Here is a 15,076-nt window from a genome sequence, read left to right as displayed (position 1 = left end):
GAAAGTTTTGTTACTGTTTAAATGCTATTTTAGACATAAATAGATGATTAACAAGAACTAAGTAGGATTCTAATTCTGATCTCGGTATTTGACACTTGCTTCATACGACTCAAAATAATATCATGCACCAATTTGTGTACTTTAATTAACAAATTGTAATTCATCTTGAAAAACAGACTTTTTTTTTTTTTTTACAAACACAAATTCAGTTTTGTCCTTTAGGAAATCCCAGAGGCATTTTGCTGTAAGCACACATGAAGTGGACCAATTTGCGTTTCTGTATGGCCGACATACAACACACAACTTTTTATTTTGGAGCATTATATATTTTTCATTTACCAAAATCTAGAAGTATTTGATTGACCTAAATGAATGTATATTTGACAATCTTTAGAAGAACTTGTACACTGAAAAACAATATTAATAATAATGAGCGTTAACTGAAGTGTAATTTCTGGGGTTGGGTTGCCATTTATTTTGAAACCCATTTCTTCTGTTTTTGTTAGTTAAGTCAGATATTGTCACTTAGGTCTGTATTTTTGGTTAGGCAGATGAGTAAAAATTAAGATTGTTTCGTTTTGTTGGGTATTTTGGCCTTGATCCATCCTGAAGCTACAAGAAACCTCATGTTTTGCAACTTAAACACCTGTAAATTATTTTTTTTAATAGTAAAATCATAAAATGCCTTTGAGGCTGCTTCAGACATGAAGAAGATGGGTCACCATCATGTTACATCTTGGCCATCCCTAAGCTGCGCGCTACAAATGTGTGTTTTATTTATAAGGTAATATCTCAAACCACTGAAGGCAACAATGTTGTTGCGTTGTTGTGTGTCTTAGTTTGACTGTGGTATTAGCAACATACCTCATAAACTGGTAAAAAGGTTTTAATTAAATTTTCAGAAAGTAATCATTGGAAGTACTTCTACAACTCGTTAAGTTTTGGCATCAATCCAATTCAAGTTGGCTGCCACAGCCAACACAAAAGTAGCTATAACTCTGTCAGTTTTAAAGATATTAAGCTTAAATTTGATGTGGTAGTAGCTGAGAGTCATTCACAACAGAAACTCTGAGAGGAACATCTAACAATATTGCATTCTGTTGCCCATAACATTACTTTTAAGATTTGACCTAATCTGCTCTTAGACTAAACTTTTGGTGGGTGATATGCATTTGTTTAAGGAATACTAGGCCTTTTAAGTTATAAGTTATAAGGAGTAAACAGCTTGGGCTAAATGCAGTCTAGATAATAAAAGCTCATTGTTGAAATTATTATTTTGCTCAGTGCAAACATACTGGATGTATATTGATGTTGTAAGTATTCCTGGAGCAGGTCATGCTCAACCTTTATTTTGTCTTTTAACGCACACATGACGGCCGACACGCTGCCGTGTTGACAAAACTTATTCACATTCAAAGAAATGAACACGCACCATTGTATTCAAACCCACATTTCGAGTCATTTCCAAAACAGTGGAAGTCTCCAAAACAACATTGTCCCATGATGACGCACATCAAACTCTCAAGGTGAAAGCAAAATCAGCTGGTAATAAATACAAATACTATCCATCAGTGATAGATGTGTAAATCTGCAAGCATTTGCCACCAGAATGCCTTCCACAATTCTTATTTATTCCAGCTGAAGGTTGGATCATGGTTCCATATATTTACATAACAAGCAGACTTTAGAAGAGATCAAGCTACAAGAAATGTAACACCTAGTTGAAACTGTGTGGGTCAAATAAGATTTGATAGATGTGAGCTGTTAACTAAAATGTTGGCTGCTCTTGTTAAATAAAAAGGAAACACAACACATTTCTGTCAGCAGAACTTAAAAATAAGTCCTGTCCACATGCGGTGTCCTCTTTAATTAAAAACTTAACTTTTAAATAAAATATGGCTTCACACCCACACACTTCCACAGGTTTTCTTACTGTATGTGGTGTGAATTTAAGGTGTGCCGGATCACAAAACTCACTTTTTTAAATTGGTTCAAAAGTTCACAATAGCTTTAAAGATTCAAAACATTTCCAAAATATCTTATAATGAAAGTAACATTTTTAATGACTAATAAATCATTCACTTTCATATTAATATACAATGATATTTTCCCAGCATTAGTTGAAGTGTGAAGCATTCTTCTTTGTTAATATTTAAGCTCAGATACACTCCAGCACCTGATTAAATTTTCATGGGATATACGTACTTTTTTTTTATAAAGCTCCGATTCCTTAAATAAAAAGGTGGGTAATGCTGAGACAAAACCCCTCTTAGGTTGTGATGCTATGAAGCTGCTGATGCATCAAAAATCCACCTTAAATTAATCATATTAAGAGAATCAAACAGTTGTGGTGATTACTGAGATGGACTCTTGTGATCAGGGGTCTGGATAAGAGCTTAGGTATTAAAACAAATGGGTTCAAAACTTTGTTTTTTGTAATAATAGTAATAATAAAAAAAATCTATCTTTGCAATTAAATTGTTTTCTTAGTGCGAAAATAAGAAAAAAGTGTTTTATATAATTTGTTGAACTATTTTTGAACTAAAAATAATTACAGACTTACTACTTACACCTTGCTGGTGGAAAAAAAATGTTTTTGATAAACTGTTGTTTTTCCTTGCTGTCAATTCACACAGATCAAATGCAGGTAACACATTTCCACACCTGTGTGTGCTTACACACAAGTGTCATCGGGCCTCGAACCCCTACTCCTGCTTTCATTGTTGACATTAATGCATGTCACAACAAAGCATCACTGATTTTTGCACAACAATAATATTAAATTTATCATTTAAAGATTTATATGAAGTCAAACTATTTTTTATTACGGAGACAATATTTTTCTGTGGGGTTGTTTTGGGCCCAAATTGGTTGAAAAATGGGTCAATTTTGGGTCTGACCACAAATATAGAAATAAAAAAAAACATCAATCATGTATAATCTAAATGGAATATAAGATAATCTAAATAAAGTCATGAAACTAAACATATCTAAACATGAGCTAAGACAGTCAAAATAGTAGCTAAAATAATCTAAATGAAATCATGATAAAGTTAAAGCNATGGCGTGTAATTTTAGCACATCTTTAACACTTGTCACTCTGTTGTTGTTTTTTATGTACTTTGACAAATGTTTTTGGTAGTTGTTTTCAAAATTGGAATTTTTTCTTATATGGACAAAATATTACAGGGAAATGTTCACATTTTCACATCCAAAGAAACCCAGGCAATAATAAAGATTAATATGAATCTAAACATGACGTATATCGTAGAACATAAAACACTTAAACTATAAAATCAAACATAAAAAGGTTATCCTGAACTTTATCAAATGATGCAGTTTGAAAGAGTTTTCACTATATACTGAATGCAATTCTGAAATGTAGGTTCATACTAAATGTGAACAAAGGACTCAGCTGAATCTGACAAACCCATGTAGAAGCTTGAATCACATGATTGAACTGCTTACATTGGTAAACAAAAATGTCTGGTAAGTTTAACATTTGACCTATTTTCAGTCACTTCAGCTGTTTCTGGCTGTTCCATTGTTCTCTGAAATCTGCTTCAGCATACATGCTCTATTTTGTCTTCTTTTGCTCCTTATAGAGCTAATTTTAGCTTTTATCTAAGGTTTTGCTGGTTTAAGCTTTCAGCTACCCTTCTGCTGCCTTCTGTTCTAATCATTTGCCCATCTGTTTTGCTTGTTTTAAATTTAAGTTTTAATTTTTAGTTATCTTTGAGTTTTGAAAAGTTGTCAGGTTTTCTTTAAAATGAACACTCCGAGTAATTAGCGTTTTCTGTTTGTTGACATTTTGACACATCAATCTGAACAAAATGCTCTCTTATTGATTGAAAAACTAAAACATAAACGATTATTGACAACAACCCAAATCTGTAGAAGAAAAACGAAAGCCACTGCAAGGAGGAAAAATGAATAAATGAGAGAAACTGAAATCCGGTGCTAATTTCTGAGCTCTTCAAGTAAAGCTGATCGGTTGCTAAAAGTAGAACTGTGTGGTTCTCGTTGGCATCTCAAAGGTGTGAAAATGTCTGACAGTGAACAAGAAGAAACACATGCTCAGCAGCTTAAGCCCTCCCCCGAAGAGGAGGAAGGTTTTAAAATAATCGAAACGCATCACTCTTCCTCTCTAATCAGATTATGACTAGTGAAAGCTCCAAAGTGAGAGTTATTATCAGGTCATAATTTCCAAGGAAAGTTACAGGCATGAGAATACTGAGTGAACAGAGCAGATGGAATATAATGTGGTGTGTTTCTGTTGTCTCTGTTCTTTAGCAAATTGTTGTTCTCAGATAAATATTATCCACGTTTTTTACTTTTTAATTTTACTTCACAAAAGCAGCAACCTAAGTTTACTCTCAGAACTGTAACAGAACAGATTTTTGTGCATCTGTACTTAATATAAATTGCTCTTTTTTTTATTTTGAAAAACACAAAAAACAAAGCAAATGGCTGCCCGGTTGGTACAAAAAAAATGTAGCAGTTGCTTATTAAAATGTCAGGCATCAATGGGTAAGATAAAAAAGAACCCACAGCAATGCCTAGATAATTAAAGGACCAGCACTGCTTGATAAAATGCATATCACCCGCTGCCTTTTATGTCAGTTTTAAACTTAATTCATCTCACAAGTAGAGACAGAATTATAGCCGTTTTGGTCAAACCTCGTAAATGACTTTATGTCACGCTGATCAGGACGACTCTCAGCTACTATCACACTAATTTTAGCTCAATGTTTCTGAAATTGTTGTGTTGATTAATGCTATTTAGCTGTGGCAGTCATCTTGAAATGGATTGACTCCAAATGTTAATGAGTTTTAGATGCACATCTAAATATTAATTTTTCAGGTGTTCATTGAAATATGTCCTGTGGTTCATCTGATATTTTGTAACAGACAAACAGGGTTCATGCTAACAGTTATTGTCAGAGTTTTAATCAGAAAGACTGCACGATGTGTAGTGTTCAACGTATGTGTTGGGGCCTTCTACCACACCGAATTTTAGCTCAGTATCTGTAAAATTGACTGAGTTATAATGCTGTGTTTGCTAAGGTTGCTTAACTGTGGCGACCATCGTAAAAGGGGATGACTTCAAAAGTTAATCAGTTCTAAATATAAATATAATGATTTCTTACTCAGAGGTTTATTCAATTCCTCTGGCTCATGAGATATTTTGCTAACTGTACAGACAAACAAACATGCACACAGAGACATGGGTCTATGGCAGCAGGCAACAAAACATCATTTGTGAGTACTGTTTAACCATCAGATTTTGTTTTTACATGCACGTCTACATTAATAAAGCTAACATTGTCAGATTCATCATAGCTTTAAAATGTAAAGAATAAACAAAACTTAAAGAATTTGATACAATTGCTGTAAAAAATTGCTTCTAAATGTTGTATAAAGTTGTAAAAAGTTGGATATTTGGAATGTTTCACATTTTTTTCTAATATTTTATAGAATAAGTGATCTTTTAAATTATCCGAATTATGTGTCAGATTCACTGGTAATGATAGAAAAGGATTTGCCCGAAACCTCGGATTTTCTTTTCTTAAGTGTTTTGACTGAAGTTGATTTTAATATTTTCTGTAAGGGCCTGCATTAAGTGTCAAGTCCAGACTCTTTCAACACTAATTTTCAAATTCCCTTTATCTCACATTCTCTACCAACATCCTTTACATCTTAGAGCTATTTCATGATTTCCTCAAAGCTGTGAAAGAAGGTGTTACATAAGAAATATAAAAATAAAGGAGTCTCAAAGGAGCCGCTGGACTAAATTAGTACTTTTCAGTTTGATATCTTGAGTAAATTTGCAGGTTTCCTTTTACATTTAAACAAACTTGATTGTCTGCTTTTCTGGTATCTTCGTTTTGTTTTCTGTACTGACACGCGGCGATGTAACCTTCAACATCCGCCCCACGTGCGTTATGACAGTCGAGGCTGGAATTCAGCTGGTATGGTTTTAAGTGCCACCATAAATCCCCATTATCCCCAATCCGATTCATCGATGTCACTAAATGATCCATAGCCCCTTTCACACAGTACAACTAATACAGACTTCAAAGCTCTTAGCCGTTCATTCTTCTCAATTACCACTCCCTTTTCCCCTCACTCCTTCTTGCTTTCTTGTCCACTCGTCTCTCCTCTCTCTGAATCTAAATCCCGTTTCTGGATTTTTCTCTCTGTTTCATCAGACTTAACGTTTTATTCCCCTCCTGTTGCACTCCTGAGTCCTTGTCCCCTCGTTTTTTAAAATCTGGTCTCCCTTCACCTCATCCCTTCCCCCTGGTCTGCTCACGCTCAGCCACAAAGCGGCCTCACTTCTCCTTCAGTGGTTTTCTTAATTCCCTTCTTGCTGTCTCTTTTTCTGTCAGTCTCTCTTTTTGCAGCTTCCATCACTCTTTCACAGTCACTATGTCTATTTTTGTGCACACACCCACTTGCTCTTCTGTTCTCTCAGTAGCCCCTCACCATCACTTTCCTAAAACAAGGGATCTTTCTGCATCTTTTCCTCACAATCATTCCCTTCTTTTTCCTTTTCCAGTGCAGCCAGGAAAGCTGTGATAAACAGCAGCCTCTGGGCTCATCTTTCCAGAATCCACACACAAAAAAATGTATATGGAGTGAAATTGCATGAATGAGAGGCAGTAATAACACACTGACCCATGGTGATCCTCTGCTCTGTGGCCAGAAATAAGCGCTGTGTGTGATTATAATCTCTCCATTACCACAGTTTTTATGTGACAAATTGAATGGAGATGTGTGTGTGTGTGTGGTGGAGGGTGGGGGCTGCGTGTGAATGTGTGTGTGTGAGCTTGTGTTATTCTAGCAATGACTGATTGGTGTTGTGCAATGGCAGGACAGCTGGGTGAGGCCTAAAACACACCATTATTTATACTGAGTTGATCTCCATTTAAATCTCTTTTTTTTTCTTTCTTCTTTCATAAAGAGCACTTTTACCCAGAATCCAGGAAGTAAACTATGGATGCCTCTGTTAATTTGGAGTCAACACACAAGTGCCACAATTAAAGACAAGCTGCACTTCTCTTCGTCATGTCATTTTGCACATTACAACATGAGGAAAATCAGGCTTTATCTGATACCTGAGCTTTGGCCATTTGCTGCATTGACAACTAGAATGCTTTTCTTGAAGGTGTCCACAGATAGTCTTGAATATGTTGACATATCTAATGTTCAATAACCCCCCCCCCAAAAAACACCTGTGTTACTTAAGGTGATATTTCCCTGGGCTGGGATTGTTGGAGACTAGTTGGTGACTAGTGGAAATATGCACATTTCCTGTTGCAGTCTCACTAAATTCTGATTTTTTTCAACAAAGTGATCAGCAAGGTGTGCAACCATGTTTTTTTTTAAATCACAGCCTGTTTTCATATGCATTTGTGACCATGCTTGTTATTTTGTTGCCCACTTTCACCCACTTTGTTCCTTGGCTCTCTTTGTACCCACCTTGGCAGCTGCCCCCAGATGTATGACTTTTAAAATGAAGATAGGCAGATTTGGATCAGTTTTTCAATAATTATTATTTATAATCAGATGGTTTTTAAGACCTGGGTGTCTGCCTTGGATATCTCTGTGAAAAGAGAACTGCAGATGCAGGTGTCAAAATACTCTTAACCCTCTGAAGCCCTCATTTTTTGAGTTCTTCTGTTGTATGTTTAGATATATTTTTTAAAAACACGTTCAGTTTCAATTAGTTTTTTGAGGCTTTTACTATCATAGATTTAGTATTAAATGTTTGGTTTAGCTTTAAATATTTGGTTGACTTGTAACAGCTGACTTTCTTTGCACTGAGCAGAGTTTAGCTGAGTTACATTAAAGGTAATGAAAAGCACCAGCTCATTCAGAGCAAATGCTTTTAAAATAAATACATCTTTCTTTACATCTGCATGCCAATCAAATGGAACCTGGTTAATGCAAAACTTTGGTTAAAGAGTGAATGAAATTATTATGTACTTGGCATGTTTCTGATATTGTCTTTTTTCTTTAGAAACTGCAATACTCGGATCCTGTTGGCACGAAAGTCCACAAAAATGAAAGTACAGGAGATGGGCAAAGACAAAAGTTAACATACATTTGTATTTTAAGGTTAGTGTTTTAGAGTTTAAACCAAAATAAGGAATTCAAAAAAGAACTTTGTCAGTATAAATGCCATTAATTTCATCAATAACCCTACATGTCTCTTAAAAATATATCTCATAAGACACTAGATGGATTTTAATAAAACTTTCAGAAAGTAATCGTTGAATGGTGTAATGGATTTTCTCAAATATAGGTGAAATCAAGAATTTAACAAAGAAAATTGTCTTTTGTGGCAGTTTTATTACAATACTATAGCAGGTAACAAGTTCAAAATAGTTTGAAAGCCTGAGAAAGTTGCAGAAGAAGTAAAATTAAAAACAGGGCTTATAAACCCACACAGGCTAATGATTCCTGTATGCTAAAACACAAGAGCCAGCTTTCAGCTTCCAGAATCAGCCCGTGATCCGACAGTGCACTAATCCCAGAACCAATCAGCTACTAAGTGTGGCACAAAGTGTCACGCCTCTCCTGCTGGCTCACCTTCTCCAAATAGTGCATCAAGTTGTCAAATCCCCCTGAGGTAAATGACATACACTGACCTGGCAATCCACATGAAAAAAACAAAAAAACAAAGATTTATCAGACCAGGCAACCATCTTCCATTGCTCTGTAGTCTAGTTTAAACAGACTTCCAGTCCCTGCAAACAGCACATTCTTCTCCACACTCTTCTCGTTTCTCTCTGTCTCCTGTTTTTAGTTCAGCTTGTAACAAAAGGAGCAGATAATCTGTCCTCGGGCGGGCAGCTTTCCCATTCCGTCTTCTCTTTGTAGCTTTAGTCCATTCTTTTGATTCTTTTCAAACCGTAATTATAACGACACCACCAAAGCATCTGGACAACATGGGCATTTTTGTACAACAAAGCCGGAGTGCAGCATTTTTACGTCAATAAATCGTTATCGTATTATATTATCATATTATACTTGTACAATTACAACACAAAGAGCTGTAAAAAAAAAGGCCATCTACATCTCTAAACAGAGTGGGTTATGCACCGTGGAAATTGCCTGGAAGGCTGTGCCGACAGACAGAGGGCACTGTTTTTCCAGCGCAATCCAAACTGTACACCAGCAGAGTTTCTAGTAAGGGCAGATGGTGAAAGAAGCAAAAGGGCAGCAGAATTAACACTCACAACATGCTTCCTCTGCTCAGTAAAGCAAAGCAGAAAGCCTTTGAGTGATGAGGCAACAAGAAACAAGGGGGGTTTACAGGAAACACGGCAGTAATTTGGAGAAATGCCACCATTGCCAAAATCATAGGTGATAGATTCAGAGGCTGCCAATCGTCCACTTGATTTGACTTTAACAATAAAAGCCTTTCGACTGGTCTTATTGTGACTTCCTCTCTGTGTTCCCTCTGTCTTTTTGTTTCCCTTCCCTGCTTATTTTTCCCGTTTATCTGCAACAAAAGACCAGTGAGCACGACCTCATGCAAAGCTCCCTCTATCTCTGCTTCTCTGTTCAACCACATCCCTTCATCTTCGTCTCTGACTGGCTTTTATTGCTGGGTTCTGTCGTTATCCCCAGCTCGATCCGACTTAGGCTATCTCTCACTCGCTATTGTGTCACTCCCGGTTGCAGATACGTTGCAGCACCCAAACAGCGGTACTTGCACGAATAAACTCTGAATCAAAATGTGAAAAAGAAGTGCATACACAGTCCATGGATATATGGAAAGGCATTTACAGGTTCAAGATGGGGAGGGAAATTGGGAGAGAAGGGTCATGGACACGCTCACAGCATGTTTCTAAACTCATACAGAGCAGCCTGCCTTCGCTATGACACAAACATTTCAAGACGCAGGTTTAGGACACATAGAGAGACACCCGGCAATATGGCAAGGATGCTATACACACAGCATGATGTCACGCACACAAACAAACACGCTGACACATCTGAGGCACATGTGCACCAATTTTTAATTCACCCACTCACAGATTGCTGCCATGCAGACCAATCTTTGCATTCCTTCTGAAGAACCTTCCTGTACACATGTCCAAACTTTACAATAATCTAACTGTCCAACATGCAATTTTCTCACTTCAGTTTGCACAAAATTACAAACACATACACAAAAGAAAGCCTGTTTGCGCTGCATCTCTCTCACCTTCCACCTGTTCCGTTCCTTTGTACCAGCGCAGCTTGGCGGGGGGCTTGCTGCCTGTACTGGTGCAGGTCAGGGTGACTGTTTCTCCATCTCGCACTGGATTTTCAAACCCAGAGATATGAGGGTTACCGGGCACACCTAAAGAGACAAAAAGCAGCATAAGAGTTGGTGAGTGAGTGAGATTGACAGGGGATACTTTTGTGCTGCAGGGCAAACCTTGTAGCTAGAACCAACAATAAATGAAGGCTAGCAGCTAAGCCTCAAACAAATACTGCACATTTGCAAACTTGTGGTGTATTGAATTGGCTGAATAGGGATAAACAAAACGGCATCCTCAATATCAAAAACAAGCTCGAATTTATTCAGTCTGTTCTGGAAACTCGGGTGGAAACCAGCTGCAGGGGAAAATAATGATGTTTTGCACCCAAAATTGTGCATATCTGTGCACAACAGATCAAATGACCTTCCAGGGTCTCATACCTAGTGTCTGTGTTATTAGTGTTTGTCATGGCTGGTGCACTAGAATACTTCTGTTTTGCTGACAAGCAACCAATTAAGGCTGTACAGATAATGACTGTTTCTGTCTCAGAGAGAAAGCTTGAAGTTACGCTAGTAAAATCTTCTAGAGAGAAAACTGGGATAGCTGGCTGGGTTACAGTGACTCACAAATGTTTTTACCCCCTTGGATGTTTTACCCTTTTATTGCTATTATAAATCAGTCGTGGTCAATATAAATTGATCTTTTTGACAAAAAGAAAATAAAACAAAATGAAATTATTTGTTCTCCAAAGTAATGCCAATTAAATAAAATATGTTTTGTGAAATAAGTGAGTAAACTTTCACTGCTTTTAAAGTGACTGTCCTAATTTAACTCAGAGAAAAGTACAAATCAGGGGATGGGTACAAAAGATATCCAAGTATCAAAACATCCCCAGGAATTCTGGTAAATCCATCATCAAGAAATGGAAGGATTATGGGACGTGTATAAATCTACCAAGTGCAGGATGTTCTCACAAACTGAATAACCATACAAGGAGAATAGTGAGAGAGGTCACAAAGACACCTATGACTTCTCTGAAGGAGTTCCAAGTTTCAGCAGGTGAGATGGGAGAGATTATAAATACAACACAGTTCTGTTACAGACAGCATCAACCAGGATTCCCTATAATTTATGGCATTTATTTTACCCTCCATTTCTACAAGCATTCCACGGCCAGCTGCGGAGAAGTGTGTGACCATGGCGTCTTCCACTTCCTGTTTGGCAAACTTTAGTCGAGATTTAATATGAGTTTTCTTCAGTAGTGGCTTTCTGGGTTTTAGAATGGTCACAGGCCATGCATTGTGTAAATCGCATCTTCTAGTCTGAAATGCCAAAACACTTGTTTCGGCATTTAAGGATTTATTTTCCCCATTTATGTCAAACTTTATTACAGACATTTATTAGGTATTCCAGGATTCTTTGTGAAGACAGCCCTAAAATCATTAGTTTCATCTGGATTCTGCACTCTGGACTGACTCCTAGTTCATCACTGGTATAAAGCAAAAAAAAGAGGATTATTCACAACTACTGCCAATTTAGAACCACTTCTGAGCTACACAATGCAAATGTTTTCCCAAACATTACAGGTTTTTTTTATTGCCTAAACCTAAGCTAACAAAAACTGAAAGTGCACAAAAGACGAAGGCTAAGAGCAACACAAACACATAAATCAACCAGTGTAGTTCTGGTTAAAACATAAAACTATCAAAAAGGTCGCTTTTTTATTTTATTTATGAAAACTGCAAAGAAAAAAAAAACATCTAAACAGAAAAACATTTGAAAAGGTGACCCACTTTCAAGCCACAATTTGTCACATACTGGCACCTCCTTATGAGATCTTTTTTCAATGTTCAAGTTACCTCCACAGAAAAACACGGTATCTGCACGGTATTTCTAAGGTGTTGCAATTTAAAAACACAGAAGTATAATTCACTATTTTAGAGCCAAAACCTGATTCTGTTTTAACTGTAGCTTCAAATTTTTTGTTGCCTGAGTTTAATCAAGAAATCCTCAAGGCCAAGCAAACATCTTCTGAATGCAAAGCTTGACTTCAAGGGCTAAAGACCAACTAACAAGTGAGGAATGTGATCTAATAATAAGTGACTAATAAGTGAGATCCTGTTGAAAAAAGGCAATCAAAAGGTTTAAAATCAAAACCTTGCAGGGAAGCAGTGCTGTTAATGACTACTCACACAATCCCACCCAATTATCTGATGTTCTAATGATAAGCAAGAAATTTCTGCAGCTGATTAAACTATAGTCAGAGCAACTTATAGATTCAACACTTTGTTGAATTTAACAATTTTAGGCAAAGCAGCATAACGTCATAACTCGCATCAACATTTAATGGTGGATTTCTGTGACAATATGAATTAATGTATATATTTGGCATCAGAACATATCTTTTGGTAACGACTACAATTAATTTTAAGGAAACCTATACTGCTGTGTTTTTAGAACTGAGGAAATTGTCTATGACTAATTCATACATTTTTTATTAGCAATACAAATTGTTTTGGGTTTTGCTTTAGACTGCAAATTACAATTTTATCATTTTCCCGAAATATCCTATGCAGTAGACTTTTATTGCAGTAGAATTTTGTCTGTATTCATAATGTGGAAAAAGGTCATTCTGCAACGCATTTCACTCCTGTGACAAATTTGAAATGCTAACCACATTTTTAGTAAGACTTCAAAACACGACAGAAGCTTAAAGACGCTCCCAAAAGAAAATGATAAAATCCTTCATTAACTTAACATTCCAGCAGTACTTGTGGCACTCCTATTAAGTATTCCAACATTTGCAGAGGAGCCCCAAATGGCAGATGGCTGCCTACTGAGATGTTCATGGAAATGCAATTAATTCAAGGAGAACAGGATGCGTCTCATCCCTTTAAAATGGCATTTCTACAATTCAAATAAGTCTTGTAAATGTTATGGAAAAACAGCTCTTTCTTAAAATTAAATTATTATTTTTTAAATGTGACAACAAACAGAAATTTTGTACAAATTATGAAATAAGTTTACATTTAAAAAATATATTATTTAACAGCAAAGATGGGATTTTTCTTGTTGTTGTTGCTGTTGTTTGGCTGGGTGGGAGGCGCTGATGCCTTAGGTGATGGGCAAGAGTGAGTCAAAGAGAAACAACATGAGCAAAAAGTCATATTAATAAAAAAAAAAAGCTCTAGCAAAGTAAAACCCCACAACGCCCTCTGCAAAACCAAAATTTTATGATGTATCTTCTATACCCAAGAGCATTTTTCCACTTTCAGTTAAAATAGGACAACATTTTTGCCTAATTACCATATTAGCCTGGAGGATGAGCTAAAGTGAAAAGAAAAAAAAAACAAAAGCAGGAAAATTAATCTACATATCCATTCTGCCAAATATTTCAGTATCCATTTCGTCTTGGCCGTCATGGTTGAAGGCAAGAGCAGGAAACTTTCTAAACTCGCCGTGCTCCATCTGGAGTCATTGTAGGCAGCACTTTTCTCCAAGTGCTGGCAGGGTTTACTGTCATTCTGCTTTTTAAATAATGAACATTCGGTTTGCCATTCACTGCAAACTGCCATCTTGTGCATTAGGGCAGGAGAGAGAATGATGGATATATATAGGGAGAAAGAGATATAGCTGAAAGATCACAAGCAGAGAGGGTTGGACAGCAAGTTAGAGGTGCATGGATATAAGAGCAAAGCATTAATGGGATGCCAGGAAGGAACAATATATATCTTTTTAATTGACAAGATTTTGTGCCAGCCACTAAAATGTCTTGTTTTAAAGAAAGGATGTTTGGGTGGATGGATGAATGGTTTATTTTAGACAAGAAGAGTTACTTATTAAATATTAAATTATAACCCAATTTTAAAATTTGTGTGAAATATCTTGATTTGAAAGATATTTACAAAAAATCTGTCTGGTTTTGAAATTTTTCTGTAGCATGAAATTAAATTTTGAGTGCTGCCAAGTCTGGTAATTTTGCCATATTGGTGCTGTTGACAACAACATTCAGCAATAGCTTTTATCTGTCAGAAAATACTTTATCTTTTTGATTTGGAATGCATTTCCTAACTGTATCCCTATGTAGTTGAGATGGGTTCGGGATTTCAACTTTGTGGTTATTTTGAGAGAAAACCTGTACAAATATTTTGAGCATGTTGGAAAAAAAAAAATCAAGCAACAAAACCGCAAACCTCTGCGACACCAGCGAAGAAATGAAGAACCTCTGTGAACATTGCAGGACATTCTGGAGATTTCAAATTCAGTCAAGATAATTCCACAGCAAAAGGAGCATCTATGTTTGACAGTTGAGTTTCTCAAATTTTACATTTCGCACATTTGTACTATTTAAAAAAAAAAAAAAAAAAATACAAAAAAAATTCTTATTTCCAAACATTTTGGAAACAGGTAAGTTTTTTTTCCCCCTCTATATGTATTAATTTTATTACAGCCAACGGGTAAACACAAGAACCACTAAAAAGTGCTGAGAACTGAACAAGGTGTACATAAAAAAATAAAATAAAAATGTGGTCAATTTTTAATGTAGTAGCATTTGATGTACTGCACTGTGTGCGGAAGCTCCCTGGCAGAAAAGTAGCATTGAATATTAATGAAGGAATAATACTGCACGTATAGAACTGGCTGGAGAAACCATGTCGAGACCCTTTTCTTTACAAGAAGAGCGAAAAAGAAAAAAAAGCCACTATAAATTATTCTGTGCTTAGCTCAGGATGGAGCAGAGGCATGACACAGATTTCACACACTCAGTCATTTAAAACTGACCATACTCAGCAGTTGTGCACCGATGTGTAATT

The 15,076-nt window shown here is 36.3% G+C and overlaps 1 protein-coding gene across 1 annotated transcript in view; it reads right to left on the bottom strand.

The window, feature by feature from the left end:
* The window catches only part of cadm3 (cell adhesion molecule 3), a 116,206-nt gene that overhangs the window by 18,507 nt on the left and 82,623 nt on the right, over positions 1–15,076 (bottom strand). The window contains exon 6 of the mRNA XM_037981910.1: positions 10,223–10,360. Within this exon, the coding sequence (XP_037837838.1) occupies positions 10,223–10,360 (138 nt within the window). The remainder of the gene's footprint in view (positions 1–10,222; positions 10,361–15,076) is intronic.

This window comes from Kryptolebias marmoratus, linkage group LG20, assembly GCF_001649575.2.
Source record: "Kryptolebias marmoratus isolate JLee-2015 linkage group LG20, ASM164957v2, whole genome shotgun sequence".
NCBI classification, from domain to species: Eukaryota; Metazoa; Chordata; class Actinopteri; order Cyprinodontiformes; family Rivulidae; genus Kryptolebias; species Kryptolebias marmoratus.
Note: the sequence above shows the minus strand (reverse complement) of the source record. Positions and strands in the feature narration are given on the sequence as shown.